This window comes from Microtus pennsylvanicus, chromosome 11 (genome assembly GCF_037038515.1).
Source record: "Microtus pennsylvanicus isolate mMicPen1 chromosome 11, mMicPen1.hap1, whole genome shotgun sequence".
Taxonomy (NCBI): Eukaryota; Metazoa; Chordata; class Mammalia; order Rodentia; family Cricetidae; genus Microtus; species Microtus pennsylvanicus.
The window spans coordinates 37,326,934-37,352,385 of record NC_134589.1 but is presented as its reverse complement, the minus strand read 5'-3'; the positions used below and the strand labels follow the sequence as shown (position 1 = coordinate 37,352,385).

At 38.2% G+C, this 25,452-nt stretch overlaps 1 protein-coding gene across 5 annotated transcripts in view; it reads left to right on the top strand.

The window, feature by feature from the left end:
- The window catches only part of Acaca (acetyl-CoA carboxylase alpha), a 271,723-nt gene that overhangs the window by 94,823 nt on the left and 151,448 nt on the right, over window positions 1-25,452 (top strand). For all 5 annotated transcript variants that reach the window (XM_075991299.1, XM_075991300.1, XM_075991302.1 and 2 more), the window contains 9 exons: window positions 1,867-1,977; window positions 9,314-9,523; window positions 13,379-13,549; window positions 15,608-15,769; window positions 16,079-16,242; window positions 19,742-19,892; window positions 20,964-21,067; window positions 24,792-24,873; window positions 25,263-25,408. In XM_075991299.1, the coding sequence (XP_075847414.1) occupies window positions 1,867-1,977; window positions 9,314-9,523; window positions 13,379-13,549; window positions 15,608-15,769; window positions 16,079-16,242; window positions 19,742-19,892; window positions 20,964-21,067; window positions 24,792-24,873; window positions 25,263-25,408 (1,301 nt within the window). The remainder of the gene's footprint in view (window positions 1-1,866; window positions 1,978-9,313; window positions 9,524-13,378; window positions 13,550-15,607; window positions 15,770-16,078; window positions 16,243-19,741; window positions 19,893-20,963; window positions 21,068-24,791; window positions 24,874-25,262; window positions 25,409-25,452) is intronic.

The following is a 25,452-nucleotide window of genomic DNA, read 5'->3' as shown; positions in this document are numbered from 1 at the left end:
AATGTGCCCCCACCATCACCCTTTATTGTCTTATGGTTCCCTCCAGTGTTTCTCTTCCACTTAGTTGTGCACTTTTTTCTTATATAATTATATAATTCAAGTTAATCATCCTATGATTTACCCAAGGCTCTACTGTAACCAGTGTAACAAGAACTTTAGTATCATCCCTAGATGATTAATGCTGAGAATATGAAGAGACATTGGGACCACATGCTGAAAATTGGTTTTCTGACAGGTTTTAATAATATTTTGAGATTTTATTGCTTTTATGTTTTATAAAACGTAGGATCAGGGGCCTGGAGAGTTGGCTCAGTGGTTAAGAGCACTTGCTGCAAAGGACCTAGGTTCAATTCTCAGCACCCACATGAAAGACTCACTGCCTCCTCTGGCCCAGGCTTTCATGTGATTCACAGAGGTACAAGTAGGAAAAATACTCAATACACATAAAATAATAAAAACTTTAAAAAAAAGGAAGGAAGAAGAAAAAAAGGATGTTTGGAAGTTCTGAATTAACAAGTCTTGGTTATGTGGGGCTTGAAACTATGCCAAAACTGTTGCCTTGTATGATATATACAATATATATCATATAATATTATATAATACTTCATATTACTAGTTATAGTGAGCATTGGTGGCACACACCTTTAATCCCAGCACTCAAGAGTTCGAGGCCACCCAGAGAGAGTTCCAGGACAAGCCGGCACTATGTAGAGAGACTGTCTAGAAAAACAAAACAGAACAAAAATTTATTGGAGCTGTCAAGACTTTAAATGGCATGTACACTTAACAACCTGGTCCCAGAGTCCTCAGAACCCATGTAAAAGCCTGACACAGTAGTGTATTTGCATTTTTCTGTGGTTGCAGCACACTTCTACAGGAAGATACAGAGACAGGTGTACTGTCAGAAGCTTGAGGGTGAGCCAGCTTGGCATATGAAGCTGTGGAGAAATAAGTAAAATCTATTATTTTATTACTTTAAAATAAAGTGAGGACAAGTTCTGCCACTGCTAAAGGTCCCAGTGATACATGGAGACAATGCCTCTTGGTAGATGATACAAAAGGCATCTTAGGAAGATACACTGTTTTAGTCTGACTTGAATACTATTAATTCAGGAGGGTCTGGAATGTCATTTGAGTTCACTATTGTTTGTAGTTCAAGTTAATCATCCTATGATTTACCCTTTCATTTTAGTTACATGAACATGTGTGCAGGCTCTTTGGAGGCCAGCAGAGAGTGTCAGATCTTCTGGAATTGGAGTTGCAGTAATTGTAAGCTGCCTAGTTTGGGTGCAAGAAACTGAAGTTAGGTTTTCTGGAAAGTTGCACACTCTAACCACTGAGCCATCTCCCTAATCTTTGAAGACTATATTCTTTTTTTAAAATAATAATAATAATTATTATTATTATTTTGAGACAGAGTCTCTCTACATAGCCATAGTTGTCCTGGAACTCACTATGTAGACCATGTTGACTTGCTTCTGCCTTCTAAGAGTTGGGATCCGAAGCATCTGCCACCATGCCCAACTAGTGACTATATTTTTATTTCCCTCCCTCTCTCTGTTCTTCTCTCTCTCTTCTCTCTCTCTCTCTCTCTCTCTCTCTCTCTCTCTCTCTCTCTCTCTCTCTCTCTCCTGTTTTATTTTGAGACAATGTCTCTGTATGTAGCCCTGCCTGTTCTAGATTTATCTAGACTAGGGTAGCCTTGAACTCACAGAGATCTGCCTGCCTCTGCCTGTTGAGTGCTGGGATTAAAGGTGTGTACCACTACACCTATCTCTTTAATGATTTTATTCCTAAATGAAGAAAATACCAATTCTCTTTCTTTACTAACATATCTCTTCCATTTTTTTCTCTTTTTTCTTGAAGGCAGCTGAGGAAGTTGGTTATCCAGTGATGATCAAGGCCTCAGAAGGAGGAGGAGGAAAGGGAATCAGAAAAGTTAACAATGCAGATGACTTCCCTAACCTCTTCAGACAGGTAGAGTACACGTTGATTTGCTTGTTTGAGTTACCATGTATATCAGAGATAAGTGATTTAACTTATTACTGTATTTAGATAAACAGAAAATGTTGTTTGTATTTTTATGTGTATGTAATCTAAGCTTTGTTTTTAGCCTTTATCTGATTATTCATAGGAGTGGAGTGAATTAATGAACTATCCGATTCAGTGTAAATTCATTCGGTTATGTAATTCAAGCACTATGTAGAGATAACTTTTTTCTCCATGGTGTGTGCCTCACACACCGTGTTGGTAAGAAGAGACAATGTCATTCTACATTCTTGTGCTCTTTTTTTGATGTTGTCGGTAAGGGTATGATATGGTGGGATACACTCATCTGCTTAGCCTTATGTTGGCTTGATGCCAAGCTCTCAGATAGGCTTTTCCTTACTTCTTGTGAAGTTGGCTGGAGGCCCTTGAGTTTCTTCCATGTTCTGTATCCTGTTGGTCAGTAACCCATACCCTCGCCTATGCTCTATGGCAATCCCGCCCTAGCACAGGAGCCTCATGATAGATTCTCAGTGTGTGCGGACTGGGTGCCTCAGAAAGTTTATCCTCTCGTTTCTCTTGGTTTTACCTTTGCTTTCTGTGGCAATACTACAGGTAAGTTGAAAAAGGGAGACCAAATTCTTTCCTGTTCTACCCTACAAGTCACCTTCACAAGCTTGTTTCCTTTTCTTTTCTTCTACCACCAAAACTTAAGTAAAGATGTGACAGAAAAAAGAAAACTGAGAGACATGTTTTACCTTGTCGTGTTGCTAGCACTTTTTTTATATACCTCCTTCTACCGTCCTTTTCTGTGTATGCTCTTTGTTCACACCATTTTCATTCACTGGCCAATTTCTTGCTTATTTCTCAAGAAGTAAGAGGAAAAGCTATGATTTGATAAAGAAAATTATAAAAGTATTGCTCTACTACATTTCTTTTGAATGTCAAGTTGATTATCACCTGTTCTTTTCATTATATTTCTTTTGTAAAGTTTAATTTTGTAGGTAGATTGTGTTAGAGGGAGACTGCAAGATTGTTTCATGCAGTTCAGAAAAAAAGGCTTACTCTCATAATGTAAAAGTATTTTTAATGATAACAGATATTTTATAACTACCTCTTAGCTTGGAATTAAGTATATGAAGACTCTGGAACACTAAGAATTTGTTTAAAGTAAAAGTCCTTAATTTCTAATTAATGTCTAGCTAAATCAATCTTCCTATTCAAAAGCACCTAAAAATGCACAGTCATGGTACTGATTTCGTAGTTTAGTTAGTAGAATGTTAGTTTTTTGTGCAGGGTGCCTTTAGTTTTAAGCCCTGGTGTTATGAACCGTTTATGGTGGTGCATGCCTGTCTTCTCAAATACAATCAGGTTTATGTACATATGTATACACAAAAATAGGTATTAACAGATGGGATTAGACATGTTCAGTGGTATGGCCATAGAGAGCAGGGGGATCAGAAATTAAGGTCGTTCTTGATTTTAGCTATATTGTAGGGGACAAGAAAGGAAAACTGAATTAGATTTTTCTTTCTTTAAAGCCTGTTAAGAGATTGGAAACTTTTCAAGATGGTAAAGAATTATAAGAGACTGGGAGGTGGTAATGCATGTTTTTAATCCTGGCACTCCGGAGGCAGAGGCAGATAGATGGATCTCTGATTTTGAGGCCAGCCTGGTCTACAGAGGGAGTTCTAGGACAGCCAGAGCTACACAGAGAAACCCTCTTTTCAAAAAACCAAAAAATGGAAAAAAAAAATTAGAAGAAACAAAAACTTAGAGATAAGCCTGCGAGTTGAAGACATTATTATTTTCTTTTCTTTCACAGAGCTATCTTCTAGTTTAAGGTAAAATAGCTAACTGGGCATGGCAGCTCACACCCCTAACATCAGGACTCAGGAGTAGGAAGCATGCTAAGCTTAAGGGCAGCCTTGTCTACATAGTAAGACCCAGCTTCAAAAAGCAAACAAATAACAGCTCCTTCCTCAGGAGAAAGAAGGAAAATTATAAAACTGGTTCAGAATTTTCTTTTTTTCCTTTTTTTTGGGGGGGGGGTTGTTTGCTTTCTTTTTTTTTTTTATTGAGAAAAGGAAAAAAAAAACAAGTTTCTGCCTCCTCCCAGACTCCCATTTCCCTCCCCCTCCTCTCATCCTTCTCCCCCTCCCCCCACTCCTCTCCCCCTCCCTCTCCAGTCCAAAGAGCAGTCAGGGTTCCCTGCCCTGTGGTAAGTCCTAGGTCCTCCCCGCTCTGTCCATATCTAGGAAGGTGAACATCCAAACTGGCTAGGCTCCCACAAAGCCAGCACATTAAGTAGGATCAAAACCCCGTGCCATTGTCCTTGGCTTCTCATCAGTTCTCATTGTTTGCCATGTTCAGAGAGTCCGGCCCTATCCCATGCTTTTTCAGTCACAGTCCAGCTGGCCTTGGTGAGCTCCCAATAGATCAGCCCCACTGTCTCAGTGGGTGGGTGCACCCCTCGTGGTCCCGACTTCTTTGTTCATGTTCTCCCTCCTTCTGCTCCTCACTGGGACCTTGGGAGCTCAGTCCATTGCTCCAGTGTGGGTCTCTGTCTCTATCTCCATCCATCACCAGATGAAGGTTCTATGGTGATATGCAAGATATTCGTCAGTATTGCTATAGGATAGGATCATTTCAGGTTCCCTATCCTCTGCTGCCCAAGGAACTAACTGGGGACATCGCCTTGGACTCCTGGGAGCCACTCTAGGTTCAAGTCTCTTGCCAACCCCAGGGTGGCTCCCTTAACTAAGAATTGTGCTTCCGTGCTCCCCTATCCAACCTTCCTTTATCCCAATCATCCTTTTTCCCCAAGTTCCCCCCATCCTCCCCTTCTCCCTTTTCTCTCCCCATCTCCCCTTATCCCCATCCCACCCCACCCCCAAGATCCCAATTTTCTCCCCGGCAATTTTGTCTACTTCCCATAGCCAAGAGGATAACTATATGTTTTTCCTTGGGTTCTTATAAGACTAAGAAGACAAAATTTAGACTTTAGAGATGGTTGAACAGTAATTTTAGAGGTCCCAAGGACTTTATGTTTTATATTGGCATCCTGAAGGACTATACCAAAGCAGAAAGAATGAACCAGAAATAGACCAACTCTCATAGGAACTAAATTTTAGATTCAAAACACTTAACTTGATCCAGGTATTATGTTTACAATTGCCAATGCTCCTACCCATCTGCATGCATAAGGCCAATGTCCGTCCTCTCCAGAGAAGATTTTATATATAGTACTTCAAATTACTACTACTAATTTTTTTCATGTAGCATATTAAACAACCAATTTAAAGTAAGTAGGTATATAAATTACATGATTCAAAACCAAGAATTTAGATAATGGAGCTATCAGACAAGGATTTTAGAATAATTATGCTTAATACATTTAAGGAAATTAAAGGCAAGGCTGAGAATTTGGATAGAGAACTAGAAATCATAAAACATTCTAGAACTGGAACTACAATAACTAAAATTAAGACATCAATTAAATATCATGTTACAATTGAAGGGAGAATAAATCATTGAAATATAGAAGAAAATTTAGACTCAAGTAGGAGACCAAAAAATACAAAAAATAGCAATACATAAGTTGCAAAGATGATCACGAAAATGCTTTTCTCTTCACATTTTTACTTACGGTGTAAAATCGTGTCTCTTAACATCAAATAGAGCAATCCTCTTTTTCACTCCTAGATTCCAGCTAGTCTTTTGATTTATTTTTATCAATAAAAGGTGGCAGAAATGGTATACAAATTCTGAAGCTTAGGTAGTTTATACCTTTCCTTATTGGAATGATCCCTCGACTGCCTCATGAAGAACCCATTCTATACTATTAGAGAAAGAGAGACCATATGAAGCAAAGCAGAGTAGAGCCTTCCAGCTAAGGCCTCTCAGTCCTACCACATTTGAACATGTCAGTGAGACTTTGTTAGACTATCAAGCCCTAGTTGAACTGTTAGACGGCAACAGTGCACAAGTTACCAGGTAAGTCTAGCTCAAAATAGTGTCCCAAGTCATTAGTTGTTTTGTTTTCTTTTTGTTAACTTTTAAGTTTGTTAGCTAGAGCTGTAGGTCAGTAATAGAATGCTTGTCTAGCCTACCTTCCACCCTAGATTTGATCCCTAGTACTGCCAAACAAACAAACACACAATAAAGGAAATTATTTTCAAAGCATAATTGACAGAGAAATTGATAGCAAAAGGCATGCTACCATCATGAAAAACATGTGACACTATCTTTAGAATTAACTCATGGACTAAATAAGCTGAGAAGGATATTAATGACATTATAGAAATAGTGAGCAAATGTTAATGAAGCTAGAAAGAGTAAAGTATTAGTGGAATCTGGAAAAAAGATTACCCGTGTTCTATAATAGTGGAACAAATGACAGAAAACTATTATCTGAGATAACTTAAAAGATAATGTAATTCAGGGCTGGATATATGACTTAGATGTTCAGTTCCTAGCACTATGAGGTGCCTCACAACTGCCTGTAATTCTAGCTCAAGGACATCTGATGCCTTCACCTGACGTCTAAGGGCACTTGGACTCATGTGCATATATCCTCACACAGACATATATAGAAATATATATAATTAAATAATGATAATTGAAAAAACTTAAAAAAGATAATGTAATTCATGTAGTCATGAATCTGATTATGAAGATCTCAAAGCAATATACTGAAAGTATATATTAATGCTGAGTAACTGTAAAAGATGAGGAGTTGGGAGTGTACTTCAATTGGTAACATGCTTGTTTTACCATGCTTGAGGCCTTGGGTTTGATTTCCTTCACCACATAACCTGAGCATGGTTGTCTGTGTCTGTAATTTCAGCACTAAAGGGAGTGAAGGAGGATCAGAATTTCAAGGTCATCTTCAAATACTTATTGAGCTTAAGTCATCCTGGTAACATGAGACACTGTCTCAAAAGCAAAAGGGGCTGGAGAATGGCTCAGTGGTGGTTAAGAACACTAACTGCTTTTTCAGAAGATCCACGTTTGATTCCCAACACTCACATGGTGGCTCACAATAGTCTCAGGGAATCTGATACCCTCGTCTGGCCTTTACGGGCACCAGGCGCACATGTAGTTCATAGACATAAATGCAAGGAAAACATCTATACACATAAAATGAAATCTCCAAAAATGAATAAATAGATAAATAAATTTCTGTTCTTTGAGTAAGGAAAACCAATACATACCCATTTAGATTTCAAGACTGCTGTGAAACCAGTGACTGCTGAGTATCTTCAGTCCTTTCCATTTGAGCAAGAATATCCTTTGTAGTTCTTTCTCCAGTCTCATCATTAAGTGTTGGGGTTTGGGGCAGATAACTTGTCTTTTTAGTTCTCAGGTCTTTGGATGAAAGACAATGTAACCAAGGAGCCAAACAAAGGGGATTCTTTTGTTTCTGGACATGAGTCATGAAAGCAGTGGAGGTCAAGCCTGATGACATGATTGGATGAGACTTTGGGGGTCTTGGGAGGGGGTGAGTCTACCTAGCATGTGGGAAGTCTGTGAATTATTGTGGACCATAGTACATTGTTTGCAGAGATGGCCACAATAACTCCTCCTGTTCCTGTATATACCCTTTGCAATATGACTTTGCCGTTCTTCCCATGAAGAGGTGGTATATCTTTCCTGACTCCTTGAACTGTAGCCAGTTTTGTGGCTTGCTTAGACCAATATTAGGTAGCCAGAGTTACACACATATATTAGAGCCTAGACTTCAAGAGGACATGCAGCTTCTGCCCTCACCCTCTAAGAACATTGTATTGAAGAAGCTTGGTCTTTGCTGTATACCATACTGAAAAGAACATTGGAGGGCTGGAGAGATGGCTCAGTGGTTAAGAGCACTGACTGCTCTTCCACAGGACCCGGTTTAAAATCCCAGCACCCACATGGCAACTCACAGCTGTCTGAAGATCCAGTTCCAGGGGATCTGACCCTTCACACCAATGCACATAAAATAAAAGTTTAAAAAAAAAAGAGCATTGGAGGACGAGAGACTACATATAACAGAAATGAGCACATTTCAGTTGAGGCCTTTTATACTTCCTAGCCAACAGTCAGCACAGGTCACCACACTTGTGAAAGAGGCCACTTGTGCCACCAGATGATATTCACACACTTGCAAGACACAGAAGAACTGTGCAGCTGAGCATCATTAGCAAGAAAATGGCTGACATTTTCAGTAGGCCACTGAGTTTTGAAGTAACTTATGTAGCTAGCAAACTAAAGCAGAAAAACTGAAGTATAAAGAAATGGACTATAGTGATACTCTCTAACATTATGAACTTTAAGACTCAGCTGTGAGAAAGAGAATGAAGCAAAACAATAGTTGAAGAAATCATGGAGCAGACAGCTGCTGAAAGCAGAGAAAAATATGTCCAAGAATTTTCTTAAAACTAATAAAAGCTGCCATGCAAAAATAACAAAACCCTGAGTCTCAAGCATGGTGAATACAAGAAAAACCACATATAAGCTTATGAGTAAATCTGCCACCTGCTTCCCTCAAAAAGAAAAAATAAATGGAAGGAAAGAAAGACAGACACATATACTTACAACCTGAAAGCTGTTGGACAAAAGGATTACTTGAAAAAGGCTAAGAAGATTGACAGTTGAGTCAGGCATGGTGGCACACAGCTTTAATCCCTACAGTGGGGACACAGAAGCAGATGGGTCTTGGAGTTCTAGGCCAGCCAGGGCTACAGAGTGAGATCCTGGGGGGAAAAAAGAAGGAGGATGATCAACAGTTGAATTCTCAGTATTCATACTAGAAACAGAAAGAAAGAAAGAAAAAAAGAAAGAAAGAAAGAAAGAAAGGGAAAGAAAGATTGGTATATATTTGAAGTGCTGACAAAAATTGTTAATTTAAGTTTTTTCTACCCACTGACAGTGTTTTTCAAAACTCGAGATGGAAGACTTTTGACTTTAGCCTCATAGTGATATAATGTAAATTAGAAAATCATCTAGTTAGGAGCAATCTACATGTGACTGTCTTTTGAGTAGATGGTAATATTTTTGCCCTGTTGTGGGATTTGTGTATGTGTGTGATTTCAAATATTTTGTTTGCCATTTTAACGTACTGAATGTTTCATGTTTTCATATTCCTTAATTAATACTGCTGATAAAACTAAGAAGTTGTACATTAACGATAGACAGAGGCATGGATTATATTTCTTGTACTCTGTATTCCCACTGTTACTGTAGTCTTGGAAACTTTTAGGCACTGCTTATTGAAAACAAACCAACTTTTCAATTTAGAAAAAATCCTTACTAGTTAAGATTCTTGCTTCCTTTTCCAACACAGGTTCAAGCTGAAGTACCTGGATCACCTATATTTGTAATGAGACTAGCAAAACAATCTCGTCATCTGGAGGTCCAGATTCTAGCAGATCAGTACGGCAATGCCATTTCTTTGTTTGGCCGTGACTGCTCTGTACAGCGCAGACATCAGAAGATCATTGAAGAAGCTCCTGCTGCTATTGCTACCCCAGCAGTATTTGAACATATGGAACAGGTGTGTCTATTAAATGCTTTAATTGCTGTTTTCCTACACAGAGACAGATCTCACTCAACTCATACACTATTATGGGAATGGAAGAAATTTAAGCAGTGATTCTCGATAATGGATAATATTTTTTTTTCCTTTTCCTGGAGGAGCATATTCTGATGTTGTTCTTTTAGGAAAATTGTCAAGAAACTTACCAAAGTCTAAAAACAGTTAATCCTAAAAAACAAAACAAAACCAACAACAATAACAACAACAAAAAGTCAATGCACTATTTTGAATAAGGTAGATAAGAAACAAGTTGGGATTTTTAACAAGTTCATGAAGAGCAAGTATAGTTTGCTGGGTTGACTAACATCAAGTCTTCTTCCAGGTATGGTGATTGTACTTAGGATTTCAGCCGTTGGGAGGCTGAATTTGGAAGATGGAGAAGTCTAGGCTTTCCTGTGCTGTATACTGAGACCTTGTCTAGAAAGAAAGTATCTTCAGCTGATTTCATTTAAATTCATTATCTTATCATATAAAGTCCTCTAGGTATCTGTGAGCTTACATTATTTAATACTTTTATATAAAGAAGGATGTCCTCGTCATGAGTGTGCCTTGAAAATAGTTGTAGCTTAGGGACATAAACATGATCTTTTTTGTTTTTCCTCTCGTGGGAGAATAACCCATTCTTTATGTTATTAATGATTCATTTTCCTTCATTCTGAGTTCAAAACAAATTGAGCTATATTCTGTCTCAGCTTATTTTCTATTTATTTTGACTCATCTGCTGTAATAGGGATGCCTCAAACATTTTTTAAAAATTTTAATGAGGTCTAACTTCCTAATGATCTCTGTCATCTTTGTTTTTGTATATAGGCTTCTACTTGAGACTGAGGTTTATTGTTCTACCCTTCCATAAGATGGGGCTTGACAAACTATAGCTTAGCTCACAGACCAAATCCAGTCTGCCATTTTCTTTTGTAAATAAAATTTTAGTTTTTATACTCAACTTTTTATGCTCAATAATTTATATATTATATTTGATTGTTTATTGCTAAAGTGAGAGAACTGAGTAGCTGTGATAGAGACTATGGCTCACCAAATTGAAAATTATTACTATCTCATCCTTTACCAAAAAGTTTTACCAACCTTTGCTGTTATATGGTGTCAGAATTTTGATAATAAACAAAACAGGGACTGCTCTTTCGTTTCCTGACCACCCATACTTAAAAAAATCACACAGAAACTATATTAATTACAGCACTGTTTGGCCAACGTCTCAGGCATATTCTTAGATAGCTCTTCTATCTTAAATGAACCCATTTCTATTAATCTGCATATCTCCAAGAGGCTGTGATTTACCATTAAAGTTCTGGCTGAGGTCTTTCTCCTTTGGCAACTACATAGTGTCTCCCTGACTCCACCTACTCTCTGTGTATCTCTGTTTGGGTTTCCTGCTTGACTGTACTCTCCTAAGCCTTTGGCCAAAACAGCTTTATTCATCAACCAATAAAAGTAACACATACAGAAGAACATCCCACATCAGATAATAAAGCAAACACCATCATTATGTTCCTGTTGTAGCCAGGATGCAGGGGCCCTTAGAGGGCAAGCAAATAATAACACGATAAATAAGTCATATATGACACTTCTTATGTTCCTCTGCACAAAATTTCATCATAACCCAGCATAAGAATTGTTAGGAGTTATAGTCACTAGCTGGATGACCATGTGCTAGCTGAAATTTGAGAAAATCTTTCCTAAAAAGATGAAGAAAAGTTGTTGGAGACCTGGAGTAACCTGTGCCTTAGCTTATTTTTGCTACCCATTTCCTGTTCGTTAGTTCAGGCTGAGAACATATGTGTTTCTCTAAGGAAAACAGACTGAAGTCACCACAGTCACTTAGCTGTAAGTAGGCATATCAGATCAAGTGTGTTTAGGTTACTGAGAGTTCTAGGTGAGCTACTTTCCTTTCTGCTCATGGGCCAGTGATCTAAAAAAAAGTTTTGTCTTTTCCCCCTGTATACCTATTATGCAATGGTAGAATGGAAGCTATAGAATTGCTATTTGGAAACGTGCATGATACACATCAATCATTGGCCCACAGAAGCTAACAAATCTTTCTGTGCAGGAGTTGTGCTGTCCCTGTTACATAGTGGAGTACTTCCTCAGTTAGACCTGGCTGCCCCTGGTTCTGCTCGTAGGAAGTAAGCTCCTTTGCCATTGTCTTCTAAGACACCTGAATTGACTCTTAATTAGTTTCTGTAACATGGATTTTACAGGCTCTACCTTCTTTGGGGACAATTTCATAGCCTGATTCTCACTGATGCAGGATTAGAAGTACAAATATGATTTTACTCATTAGTCACTATATTTTGAAGGCCAGGCTTTTGGGCTGTTCAGAAATATAATTCCCTCAAATATTTAGTAACGTTCTAAGCTGATTACTTATGTTCAGCTTCAAGTTGGAATAATCAGATGTAGTAATTTCTTTTAGATGTAAAAACTTCTTTTATTTGGTTTTGTACATAGTTTACCTCTCCGTAAACTATGTACTTGACTATTTTGAAGCCAGCAGAAACTAAAACAACTCCCTTAATCTGTTTGACACTGAGTTGCTTTGGTTAAAGAATTTAATTTATTGGCGTTGGGCTGTAAAAGCAGTTTCCTTTTTCAACTTTTTAAATATTTTTTGTTTGTTTGAAAGTGTCACCATTTACTGGCCTGGAACTTATTTAGTAGAAGCAGGCTGGCCTTTGCTTTTGGAGTTTTTGGGATTATGAGCATGCATTTGAATCTTAAACTTTGTGTCTCTTTCTGTCTCTGTCTTTCTTGGGGGCAGTGTAGAGTTTTGTGTATCTCAGTCTGAACTCAAACTCTGAGGATAATTTTGAGCTTCAAATCTTCCTCCCTTCATCCCTCTCAAGATATGTGTCTCCACACCTGGTTTATGTGGTGCTAGATCCTTGTGCATGCTAGGCAAGCACCCTATCCACTAAACTACAGCCCCAGTCCTTACCTTTTTTCTTCAGATTTAGATGATATGTAGCAAGCATTCTATTTTGTAGGAATTAATGTATTAAGTGTGTCATTCTGTAACAAGGAGCTCACCTTCCAGCCTTCCAGTCTGTAGTGTGTTTTCTTGTTAATTTCTACCTTAGTACATCATCACATATTTTAATTTTTAAAATAGCAGCAATCCATCTGCACTCCCTAGAGACCATTTTGGTAGGATACAAGTTGCTATAATAAAAATAACCAAAAATTTGACCCTATGGAGATAAAAGTTTCTTTATCATCATAGTTTGAGGTACATTTTACAGGGCTGATGGGTTAGTTAAATTCATGAGATCATCTTGAGATTCAAGTCTTTTATATTTGCTATTCTTAACTGCATTCTCTTCTGCATGGTTGAAATCTCATATGTTTGTTTATGCATCTCACCAATGCTTTAATCCTGTTGGTGAAAACATAGTCCCTATAAGAGATTTGTTGGTATCTACATGAGAGATTAGAAAACCCAGTCTTTAGCCAAATAGCAATGATTCAAAGAAGATGATATATTGGGAATACCGGAAATTAGAAAACAATGAAGAGTCTGCTACCATCTGTGTTTTTCCACTATGCCCTTTTGTCTGATGGGAGGTTGCTTGCAATCTAATCTGCAAACACTCCTTTTTCCCACTTTTCACTGATTTTTGTCATCCATGTCCCAGGATATTGCATAATAATCAGACGGGTGTGTGATTTTCTTAAATGTGGTTCAGTGTCTTTGGTGGCTTGTACAAGCACTGGGTAGTTGACAGCTGTATGTAGTTACAGTGATGCAATGATTGGACAAAGTGAGAAACTTAAACAAGTTTCTTATCTTCCTTTAAGTGTGCGGTAAAACTTGCCAAAATGGTTGGTTATGTGAGTGCTGGTACTGTGGAATACTTATACAGCCAGGATGGAAGCTTCTACTTTTTGGAACTGAACCCACGGCTGCAGGTTGAACATCCTTGTACAGAGATGGTGGCTGATGTCAATCTTCCTGCAGCACAGCTTCAGGTGAGTCATCCTGACCTGGACTCAAGTTAGAGATTAGAAAATCTTGGAAACTCAGAGATACCTGAAAGACTGATGAGAGAAAAGAGCATATAAGCATAGCCTCACCTATCGTCATTCTCAGTAATGTGAATTGTGTGGGTATGGTTTAGTTTTCTGATTTGTTCAAACATAAAAAAATACTACTGTGTCTTCTAGCTAGAAACAGCCAATAAACTGTTTTGAGAAGAAAGATTGCGTTTAAAGATTGACTTTCTTTAAAGTCAATCTACTTTGGGTCTGGAGAGATGACTCTGGTTAAAGAACTGGCTATTCTTCCAGAGGACACAGATTTGATTCCCAATACCCATTTGGTGGTGCACAATAGTTTCTAATTCCTGTTTCAGGGGACCTATGCCCTCTTCTGGCTTCTACAGTCACTGCATGTGGTGCCCAGATAAAACATCCATATACATACTGTAAAATTTTTTAAAACAATCTGCTTTGTTTAATTATTTAATTATAGTAAACTTTATAATGTTGGTTTTAATTCCCATATCTGTTTCTAGTCTTATTTATTGAAGCAACTCTGTATGGAGGTAATGGTCAATATTTTCCAAGAAAGACTGTAGTATTACTTATGTATAAATAATGTATAAAGTAGTAGCTATTAATTCTGTGGTCTTATTTCAGCCTGGGAAACAAATACTATGGTAAATAGCAGAAGTAAATGATGAGATTAGATACTATTTTAACCTGCTTCATTTTCAGACTGGGCTGGTTTACCCCATTAGGCAGCCTGGTAGTCTCTGCTCCCTGGAGAGACCGCATTGATGCTGAATTTAGTGTGGATACCAATGAGCATCTAATCTCAAGCAGTCCTCTTACCCCAGCCTCTCAAGTCGCTTGGACTATAAGTACATGACAGAGTGCCTAGCTGATAATCTTGTATGACCTAGTTTTGAGTCTTAATGAGAACATCTTGCGTGGTCCTCTTAAAAATTCAAGGGTTTTTGCGGGTTTCTTTATATTTTATTTTAACATTTATTTGTGTGTATGGGTGGCATCTTCCACAGTATGTGTTTGGAAGATATATAACAACTGTTGGGAATTAGTTCTCTCCTTCTACCATGGGTTCTGGAGTTTTAAATTCAGATAATCAGCCTTTGCTGTGAGTGACTTTACTTGCTGAACCATCTCATTGGCTCTTATTAGGGATATTAATTTATAAATAACATTTTTTTGGGTGTGGTGGTACATTCCTATAATCCTAGCATTGCAGGGGCAGAGGCAGAAGCAGGCAGATCTCTGTGAGTTCGAGGTCAGTCTAGTCTATATAACAAATTTTTTGTTTTGTTTTTTCTTTTGTTTTTAGAGACTGGATTTCTCGGTGTAACAGCCCTAGCTGTCTTAGAACTTGCTCTGTAGACCAGAGTGTCCTCGAACTCACAGAGATCTGCTTGCCTCTGCCTCCTGAGTGCTGGGATTAAATGTGTGAGCTACCACTCCCTGGCGTTACATAGCAAGTTCTAGGACAGCTAGGGCTACATAGTAAGACCCTGTCTCAACAAACAGACAAGGTTTCATTATGATATTTTCAAACATTTTTGTTTTGTACTTTCATCATGTCCTTCCCCAGTTACTTTTTCTTGTCCTCTCTTTGAGGGAACGGCCACTGGCCCTTCCCAAGTAAAGGTCTAAAGGCTCATTTACTTTTTTCAGTAGTTTGCATGCTTAGAGACAACTATAATGTTAAGACTTTTTAGCTATCTGAACTTCTTGACTGACTGTTGTCTTGGGTAATTTTATTGTTATCCATCCATGGAGAAATGATTGTAGAAGAAAATCTCTGTTGCATTAGGAATTTGGGAATATTGTAGGAAAGGGGGATCATCCTAGAAAGTAACCCTTAGCACTGTATTCTATTTTGTGTAATTCAGATAAGTGTAGAACACGGAATACAAAAGTAGAGTGTTTTTGTAGTAACTTCAAAAAATGCAAAGACTGTTATGTATTTTGATAGCTTCCATCTGTTAACAAAAGGGGGCTGTGGAAAATTACATGTGTTTTATTACTTTTCAGATTGCCATGGGGATCCCTCTATTTAGGATCAAAGATATTCGTATGATGTATGGAGTATCTCCTTGGGGTGATGCTCCCATTGATTTTGAAAATTCTGCTCATGTTCCTTGCCCAAGGGGCCATGTAATTGCTGCTCGGATCACCAGTGAAAACCCAGATGAGGTAACCCTTCACTTAAACGGTTCAATATTAAGACAAGTGTCTGAGACCATGCTTTTTAAAAGCCTTGGAACTTTATTTTGAGAGGGAAATTTATAAAAGATTCTGAGAACAGATGTTTGATGGTTGTTGCACTGACCATTTAATTTCACTTTAGTGACTCAGGAAGCATCTGTGTGACTATAGCACTGGGCCTTGGCTTGCATGGGTTTTGGGTCAGCTGTGCTTGATCCCAGAGCCTGAATCCTGAATACCAGTGTTCTTTTCCTTGGAAGTATGATGTAGTCTCTCATATTCTTCACTTTCTAACAGGGGTTTAAGCCCAGCTCGGGAACAGTTCAGGAACTTAATTTTCGAAGCAATAAGAACGTTTGGGGTTATTTCAGTGTTGCTGCTGCTGGGGGACTTCATGAGTTTGCTGACTCCCAGTTCGGTCACTGCTTTTCCTGGGGAGAAAATAGAGAAGAAGCAATTTCGTGAGTATACTAGCATTTGATTGTGGTTTGCTTAATAAAATTGGGCTAATCATTGGTGAAGGTATGACCATCCTTCATCTGCTGTGGAAAGCTTACTTGAAGAAATTTATCTTAGTTTGTACTTGACAGATCTTGTATTTCATTCTGTAGTTCTTGGCAGATGTTTCTCTGCTTCTCATGAGTCTTTGCAAGATGTTCTTTTTTTTTAAACACATGAAATCATTTACTATGTTTTTGTTTTTATAGTAATGGTAATATTATTGGGGAGAGGTAGATTTTTTTAAAACTATGAATTAGGTATCAGATAATTTATATATAAAGGTCTGTGTCTGTCAGAATAAAATAAAGTGCTTCTTGGGTACCATGATTTCACTTACAGCCTCACTGTGTAGCTGTGAACAACTTATAGTCATTAAATTTTCTAATTTGACAGGTAAAATGTTTACGTGTATGTGTGTGTATAAATGTGTTTGTGTGTGTGTGTGTGTGTGTGTGTGTATGTATACATTGGTATGCCACATGCTGCTTTGATTTTTGCATGCCTTGTGGAATCAAGCTCCCCAATATTTGCATCATCTCACATTCTTACCATTTTGTAATTCTGGTGATAATCCTTTAAAGTATGCAACCCTAGCATTTTCAAATATGCAGTATTATTAGCCACAATCACCTTGATATCTTGACATTTAAAATATTAAAATCTTGCTTGTTTTTTATGAAAAGGGGATAAAATAATTGTCAAAATTTCATGTAAAAGGGCTGGAGGGATGGCTCATTGGTTAAGAGCATTGCCTGCTCTTCCGAAGGTCCTGAGTTCAATTTCCGGCAACCACATAGTCGCTCACAATCATCTATAATGAGGTCTGGTGCCCTCTTCTGGCCTGCAGGCATGCACACAGACAGAATATTGTATATATAATAAATAAATATTAAAAAATTGCATGTAAAAGACTTTATTGTATTATAAGTATGTCACAGTTTACACAAATATAAATGGTATATTAAATATTAATATTTTGTTAATAATAAATATCAAATTATCAGCAGTTTTGTTTGACTAAAAAATGAGACTTTAGGAAATAATTTTGATGTATTTAATATATGTTTTAAAATATCTATCCCAGATTAAAAATTAGTTCATCTGCCGCTTTCTGTCTTCCATCCCTGCTTTCTCTTTCTCTACCCCTCTCTCTTGCCAGTTCTCTCTCTCCCAGCCTCCCTCCTTTCCTTCTTTTCTTTATGGTACTAGAGATTGAACCCAGGACCTTATAAACTACTTATCAACTTCTCTTTCTGTTTTAATTTAAGCTTTAACAATGTGTTGCCTATGCTAGAGATTTAATAGTATTCCCTTCACCTTTGAACTGTTCACAGAGTGGGTATTCCCTTAGGATTTGTTAATAGTCTTAAGGGTATTCCCTTAGTATTTTTTAATAGTCTTATTTGTTATTATTGTTGCTGTTAGATTTTTTTTTTAAATTTCAAGTATATGAGTGTTTCCCTGTATGTATGTATGTATGTATGTATGTGAACCACATGCATGGTGGTGCCTACAGAGGTCAGAACAGGGGTCAGATTTCCTGGAACTGGAGCTACAGATTATTGTGAGTCACCATGCAGGTGCTAACAAATGAACCTTGGTCCTCTTTAAGAGGAGCTAGAGCTCATCTTTCCAGTCTGATTCTTAAGTTTTTAATAATGTTCAAGACTGAGGAAGTCTCACTGTTTCTGTTTCTCTCTTTTGTACTTTACACTTCTTTACATTTATTCAAGACTATATTTGAAAATTTTCAAAATTATAGCAGTGCTACCAGAAAAAAAATGTTTAGAGTTGCATTTCACTGTTTTATACTGCTTTAGTAAGTTGATGGTATGTGTGTGTGAGAGAGAGAGAGACAGAGAAAGACAGAGACAGAGAGAGAGAGAGAGGATAAAGGAAGAGGAGAAATGTAGGGGAGGACTCCTGGAAATTTAACTTTGGTAATCAAGCTTGGTGGCAGGTTAAGCCAGCTTGCTAGCTGTAGTCCATTTTGTGTGACTGCTTTTTATAACTGGGGCATAAGTTGAGTATTTTAGACAGTCACTTTTCCTCAGTATGTTCTCAGACAGGCCTCTGTTGGCATTTTTGTTTCAGTCTTGATTAAGCAGACCACTCTATTTATTCTGCAAGCTATGTCTGATAGCTTGCTCAGAAGTCCGACTTCTGCTCCGCTCTGTGTATTTATTTCTCTACAGAAGAAAGCAAATTAGGTCACCTTTTAGCGTATTGCAATAGTCTCTGCAATATGTTTGCTTACTACTGTGTCAAAAGTTCTTTTTTTCAGCCCAGAACTTCCTTAGTTACATTCTTTGTTACAGCTAATCTGTACTATTTGCTTCGCCTTTAGATGTTTTTCTCTATAATAGTCTTAGCCCACACATTCAATATCATTTCTTATAATGTAAATACAAAGAAAACAGAAACATATATGCTGTTACTGCTATATCCCTTGAACTATAGTTCATATATTTCTTTGTATCAGCATTCATAAAATAATTGCTGAATGGTAGATTTGCCTCTGTCGGTATCTTCAAGCTGTCTGTTTCAGTCACACTGTTTCCTGAACACAGCACCTATTTTTTCTTGCTCTTGTTTGTTTTGTTTTATCTTCTTTTTAATCATTCATAAATTCACTATACTCAAGAGATAACATCATGTTGGTCCTGACAGTACAGTAAAGACTAAATAGAGTCTGTGCCCTCATGACACTCTGTCATCCAGAGGAAGAAAGACAAGCAATTAAAATAGTGAGCAAGTATGATGACTTCAGGATTGTAGAAGGACATTACAGAAATGTGTAGCTGTCAGACAAGTCTAGTCTGTTGTTTTTAGCTTCCCTTCCCTTCCCTTCCCTTCCCTTCCCTTCCCTTCCCTTCCCTTCCCTTCCCTTCCCTTCCCTTCCCTTCCCTTCCCTTCCCTTCCCTTCCCTTCCCTTCCCTTCCCTTCCCTTCCTCTCTCTCTCTCTCTCTCTCTCTCTCTCTCTCTCTCTCTCTCTCTCTCTTTTTGTAGGGAAATCTTGTCAATGTTTCCTAAGCTATTGCCTTTAAGTTTATTTTGTTGCATGGAAATAATATATAAAGTAAGGATAATATAAAAATTAAGATGTAAGGATATGGAAAATTAGTGCCCTAGGTTTAAATAGTCAGCAGTAAATGACTAGAGTGATAAAAATCTAGAAGTGAAAGCTGAGATTGGTTCTGTCTGTATTCTTTGTGAGGAAATGGTTTCTATTGCTCATGCTTTTTGGTAATATCTGTCAATACTCCTTTATACTGACTTCTTGGAAGCTCTCCTATTTAGAGTACATGAAAATGAGCCTGCTTACAGCTACATCTTCATGTTCTTGAAACTCTCTGTCTTCCTGCTAAGCCTCCAAATGAATGGAACAATTCTTTCAAATGATTGGTAAACACTAAAATATTTGTTGCTGTAATAACTTTTTTCTTTTGCTTCCCCTAGAAATATGGTGGTGGCATTGAAGGAGCTGTCTATTCGGGGTGACTTTCGAACTACAGTTGAGTACCTGATTAAACTACTGGAGACAGAAAGCTTTCAGTTGAATAGAATTGACACTGGCTGGCTGGACAGACTGATTGCAGAAAAAGTGCAGGTGTGTATTCTCCTCTTGAACACATAGCTTTGGGGATTGTTTGTCTGTTTTTGAGTTATTCTTTCATTTGTTGAGTGAAAATTTCATAGAGAGTAGAAGGAAAATTATTTTTTAAAATTTTTTGAAATTCTAAAGGTAAATGTAGGGATTTTTTTTGTTTTTCTTTTTAAAAAAATTTATAAATTTTATCATAAAAAAACTTGCAATTTAAAGTTACCCACAAATGATAGTTAACCAGACTCAAAGTCTATACATCTCAATGAACTTCTATGCAGTTGGAATAACCATTCGAACGTTGTGAGATTTCACATTGGGTTTTATTCTATAACTATCGATATATTTTTTATGCATTTATTCACTACCAAAATCAAAGGAAAGAAAACAAAGGGAGATGGATAACAGAGTTGGAATTAGAACAGCAACTGGCTTTATGTTGGCTGTTATCTGAATAGGTTTACATCTGCATCAGTCCTTCCTTATTTTTTCTCAAGGTCTCGCCTGCTCTTCCAAGAACCTAATTCAGATCTCAGTATCCACATGGTGGCTCATAGCCAGCCACCTGTAATTCTAGTTCCAGGGGACCTGATGCTGTCCTCTTACCTCAAGAGGGCCCAGGCACATGTATGGTGCACTTAACGTATACACAGGCAAACAACATACATAAAATAAAAATAAATTAAAAACAAAAAGCAGTTCTTTTGTAGTCTTAGCTGGCTTCAGTCTCACTGTGTAGTCAAGGATGGTCTTTGACCTTCTGATTCTTCTTGCCTCTACTTCCCAGGTTCTGGGATTGCATCATTCTTGGACCAAAAATCATAAAACATTTTATTTATTTAAATTTTTTTTTATTGTTTGGTTTTTTTGAGACAGGATTTCTCTGTAGCTTTGGAGCCTGTCCTGGAACTAGCTCTGTAGACCAGGCTGGCCTTGAACTCACCGAGATCCACCTGCCTCTGCCTCGTGGTGCTGGGATTAAAAGCGTGTGCCACCACCACCTGGCGATTTTGACTTTATTTGACTTGCTTTGGTGTCACATGACCGTGCTTTTGATCTGTCCTCTGTTCTTTTTAGGCAGAACGTCCTGATACCATGTTGGGAGTTGTATGTGGGGCGCTCCATGTGGCAGATGTGAGCCTGAGGAATAGTGTCTCTAACTTCCTTCATTCCTTAGAAAGGTAGGCTTTGCTTTTGTGTCCGTGCCAGCCAACCAGTGGTTGGGAGTACAGGACTACAGCTCAAAGACCTATTTGTTTTTCTGCAACTTCTGGCACTGTATGAGTGCTAGTTGTTATTCATAAACTGATAGCAAAGGAGAAGAGGGATGGCTGGAAGTTAGTTTATGCCACCGTAGAACAGGTCACTATTTTTTAAAGTGTGTATGTGTTATGTACGTGTTCATGTGGGTATGTACATGTGTACCTCCATGTGATTGGAAGCCAAAGATTAACATTAGGTGTCTTTTTTTATTGCACTTTTATTTTTATGGGTTTTTGTTTTGTTTATTTGGTTCCCATGTTTTTGTTTTTAATTTTTTGAGATAAGGTCTCTCCAGGTTCCTGGCTGTACTTGAACTAGCTGTATAGACTACACTGGCTTCAAACTCAACAGAAATCCATTTTCCTCTTCCTCCTGAGTGCTGGGATTAAAAGCATGTGCCACTATGTCTGGCCTCACTTTATTTTTAGAAGTAAGAGTCTTTCAGTGAACCTGGAGCTCACTATTTCAACTAAGTTTGCTGGCCAGTGAACTCCCAGAATATGCCTATCTTCACCACTCCAGCTGCCCCACTACCATCACCACAGTGCTGGAGTTACAGACATGTGTCATTGTGCTCTGCTTTTCCAAGCCACTGGGAATCTGAACTCATATCCTCATGCTTTTATGGCAGGAACATTGCTCACTGAGCCATCTCCCCTGCTCCAAGGTTAATTAATTTTTTTAAACACTGAAATCCAACTGCAGCAAACATAGTTTCCTGAGAAAAGCTCCTTAAACCGTAGGGATGAAGTCCAGCATTTCTCCCTAATATCAAACCCTAAATATTTCTTGTATTACCTGCAGCACATTTCAGGAATTAATAACTGAGGCTGATATTCGGGATGACCTCAAAGTCTTTGAAGTGGAGGGTCAGGCATGTATGAAGCTGACCTAATTTTGTACATTGATTCCAGAGACTAAGCTCTGCCCAAGTCCCAAGAGGAATGGTCCAAAGGACTAATCACATCCAAGCACTTTATTTCCTTCTGTGTTGTTAGACTTATATTGGCCCCCTTTCAAAGTATCTGAAAGGAAGAAAAGAAGCAAATTTTTTGAAAATTGAACTGAGGTTTTAAGCCCTGTGATAAATATCTCACTGTGTTATTTTCATACACTAAAACCTTCAGCAGCTTGCTTTTCCTTTCTGACTCAGATCTAAATCCTTCGGTGTTAATTTCAACTCCCTGAACACTTTGGCCCCCTCACCAGTCCACTCTTTCTCATTTCTATTCCTCAACCTGCATCTCTAACCTATAAATGGACTCTACACATGTAAGAGTTCATTAATAAATCCTTTAGTTTTCTTTTAGTTTGTTGTGTTTTGTTGAGATAGTTTCATTGTATGTTTATCACATTGTATGTTTATCCATAAGTAGTCCAGGCTGGCTTCTAATTCACAGTCCACTTGCTTTAGTCTCCAGAGTTCTGGCATTATAGATGTATCAACATTTTGAGCCTACTGTTCTTTAAACGAAACAAAACAAAATTTGTGTGGCACATATGTGTGAATGCCTGCAAACCACAGAAGCTGGTGCTGGAGTTAAAAGGCAGCTGTAAACTACTCCATGTAAGATGGAAACTAAACTCAGAAATTCTGGAAGAGCAGATATTAAGCCATCTCAGACAGGCGGTGGTTGCGCACGCCTTCAATCCCAGCACTTGGGAGGCAGAGACAGGCAGATCTCTGTTAGTTCAGGGCCAGCCTAGTCTACAAAAGCTAGTTCCAGGACAGGCTCCATAGCTACAGAGAAACCGGTCTCAGAGGGGGAAAAAAAAAGGAACAAAAAAATTAAATCATCTCTGCAGCCCCAACATTTTATTTTTAATTAATTTCAAAAACTTGAACTTTGAAATAATCTTTTGGGGAAAGCATAATGTTTGTCCAGGCTGACTTCAAACACACTATGTAGCTAGCTGTTGCTGGCCTTGAACTCATAATTCTCCTACCTGTACCTCCCAAGTGCTTTGATTACAGGCATATGCTACAACACATGGCATAATTCTGTTTAAATTTTTTTTGTCTTTTGAGACAGGGTCTCTTTGTAAAGCCCTAGTTGACTTAGAACTCATTTTGGAGACCAGCCTGGAGCTTACAGGGCTCTGCCTTTTTCTGCCTCCAGAGCACTGGGAGTAAAGTTGTATGCCTCCATACCCTGTCTCATAGTTTGCCTTTTATTAGTTACTATCTGTAACCAGTATAGATAACGTACATACTCTTCACTCATATTTACTGGCTATCAGGAAATCAGCTACCCTTCTTTATTTTTTTTTTATATTTATTATTTATACAATATTCTGTCTGTGTGTATGTCTGCAGGCCGGAAGAGGGCACCAGACCCCATTACAGATGGTTGTGAGCCACCATGTGGTTGCTGGGAATTGAACTCAGGACCTTTGGAAGAGCAGGCAGTGCTCTTAACCTCTGAGCCATCTCTCCAGCCCCAGCTACCCTTCTTCAGTGCTCCCCGTTTTTATTAGCTTTTCAAATTCTGACTTATTTTGTTTGTGACAACAATGCATCCTACTTCAGCTTTTTTTTTTTTTTTTTTTGAGACAGGGTTTCTCTGTCTCTGTCTCTGTGTAGCCCTGGCCATCTTGTAACTGGTTCTGTAGACCTGGCTGTTTTTTATTATGCATCCTTTTGAAATACAGAATATCTATTAATTGTTCTTTAAAATGAAATTACTAGACTTAGTGGTTCATTTGCACCTACAATCTTTGCACTTAAGAAGCTAAAGTAAGCTGGGCGATGGTGGAACAAGCCTTTTGAGAGGTAGAGTCAGGTAGATCTCTGAGTTCAAGGCCAGTGTGGTCTACAGAGCTTGTTTCAGGATAACCAGGGCTACACAGAAAAACCCTATCTTGAAAAATTAAAACCAAACCGAACAAAACAAAACAAAAAAAGTAGGGGACTGGGCAGTGGTGGCACACACACCTTTATTCCCAGCATTTGGGAGGTAGCCGGATACATGGTTAGAGAAATAGCTGGAGTTGGGTGGACTGAGCTCTCTCATGATAAAATCACAGCACCCAGGAAGTTAAATACAGTTGAACAGAGAAGTGGGTTATTGCATACAGCTGAACCAGGAGGCAGGGTATTACGATAAGCAGGGGAGCAGGATTTATGTGTGGAGCTGGATCAAAGAACAATACAGGCATAGGTAATTGTGTTAAGGCACAATATCTCTAAGGAACAGTCTTTATCTAAATATCAGGGCAAAGAGTGCTATGGTGGAAGTTTTTACATATACTGTCAACTAGAAGAGAAGGCTTTGCAGTTTCTCTGAACCTTTTCCTGGGAAGGCTTTGCCATTTTCCTTGAGTCTGAGGCCCTGAGGTCTTGGCATACCTGTGTCCCTGTCAGCAGCACATATTCACTCAGAACATCACTCACTTGGGCCTTCTTCCATTCCCTGTAGATAGTAAGTTTTATGTTTTGTATATAATACCACAATTAAATGTAAAAAATAAATTTCACTCTTTTTTCATAGTATATATGATCACTTTTTAATAGGCAGTCATTTAGTTTTTTTTCTCTTATTACTATTTCAGGAAATATCACAATCAATAATCTTTGAGATTTCTTTATAACCTATTAGAACTTTATAGAAGTAAGTATGTCATATATTGTCATTCTTTCAGGGGTCAAGTCCTTCCTGCTCACACACTTCTGAACACAGTAGATGTTGAACTTATCTATGAAGGAATCAAATATGTACTTAAGGTATGCAATCCCCACCAAAGTCTACACTTTAGTTTCTATCTTCTCTTCTGTTCTTAAAGCTAGTTTTCTTAGGCTGAGAGACAGAGAAAGTTTGCTTTTGTTTACGAATTGGAATATTCCAGTTTTTTGTGTCAGTGTCAGGAATCAGTATTTGGCAATTCTGTGGAAATGTAGTTATTTCTCACCTTGACATACTTCCAAGAGCTAATGAAGAGGCAGGGAGCAGCTGGAAGAGAGAAAAACAGCTGAGGTTACCCCGGTGTGCAGGTGACAGGAATAAGCAGCACTAGTGTCACCGCTGTCTTCTTGACAACTTCTTAACCTTTATCTTTGAAATACTACATCGTGTCTCAGGCTGTGCTTGTCTTTCTGGCCCTTGTTTACTGCAGGTGACTCGACAGTCTCCCAACTCTTATGTGGTGATCATGAACGGCTCATGTGTAGAAGTTGACGTGCATCGGCTGAGTGATGGCGGACTGCTCTTATCTTACGATGGCAGCAGTTATACCACTTACATGAAGGAGGAAGTGGATAGGTGAGTGACTGTTTAAGGTCTAGTTGTTTGCCATTGTATTAACT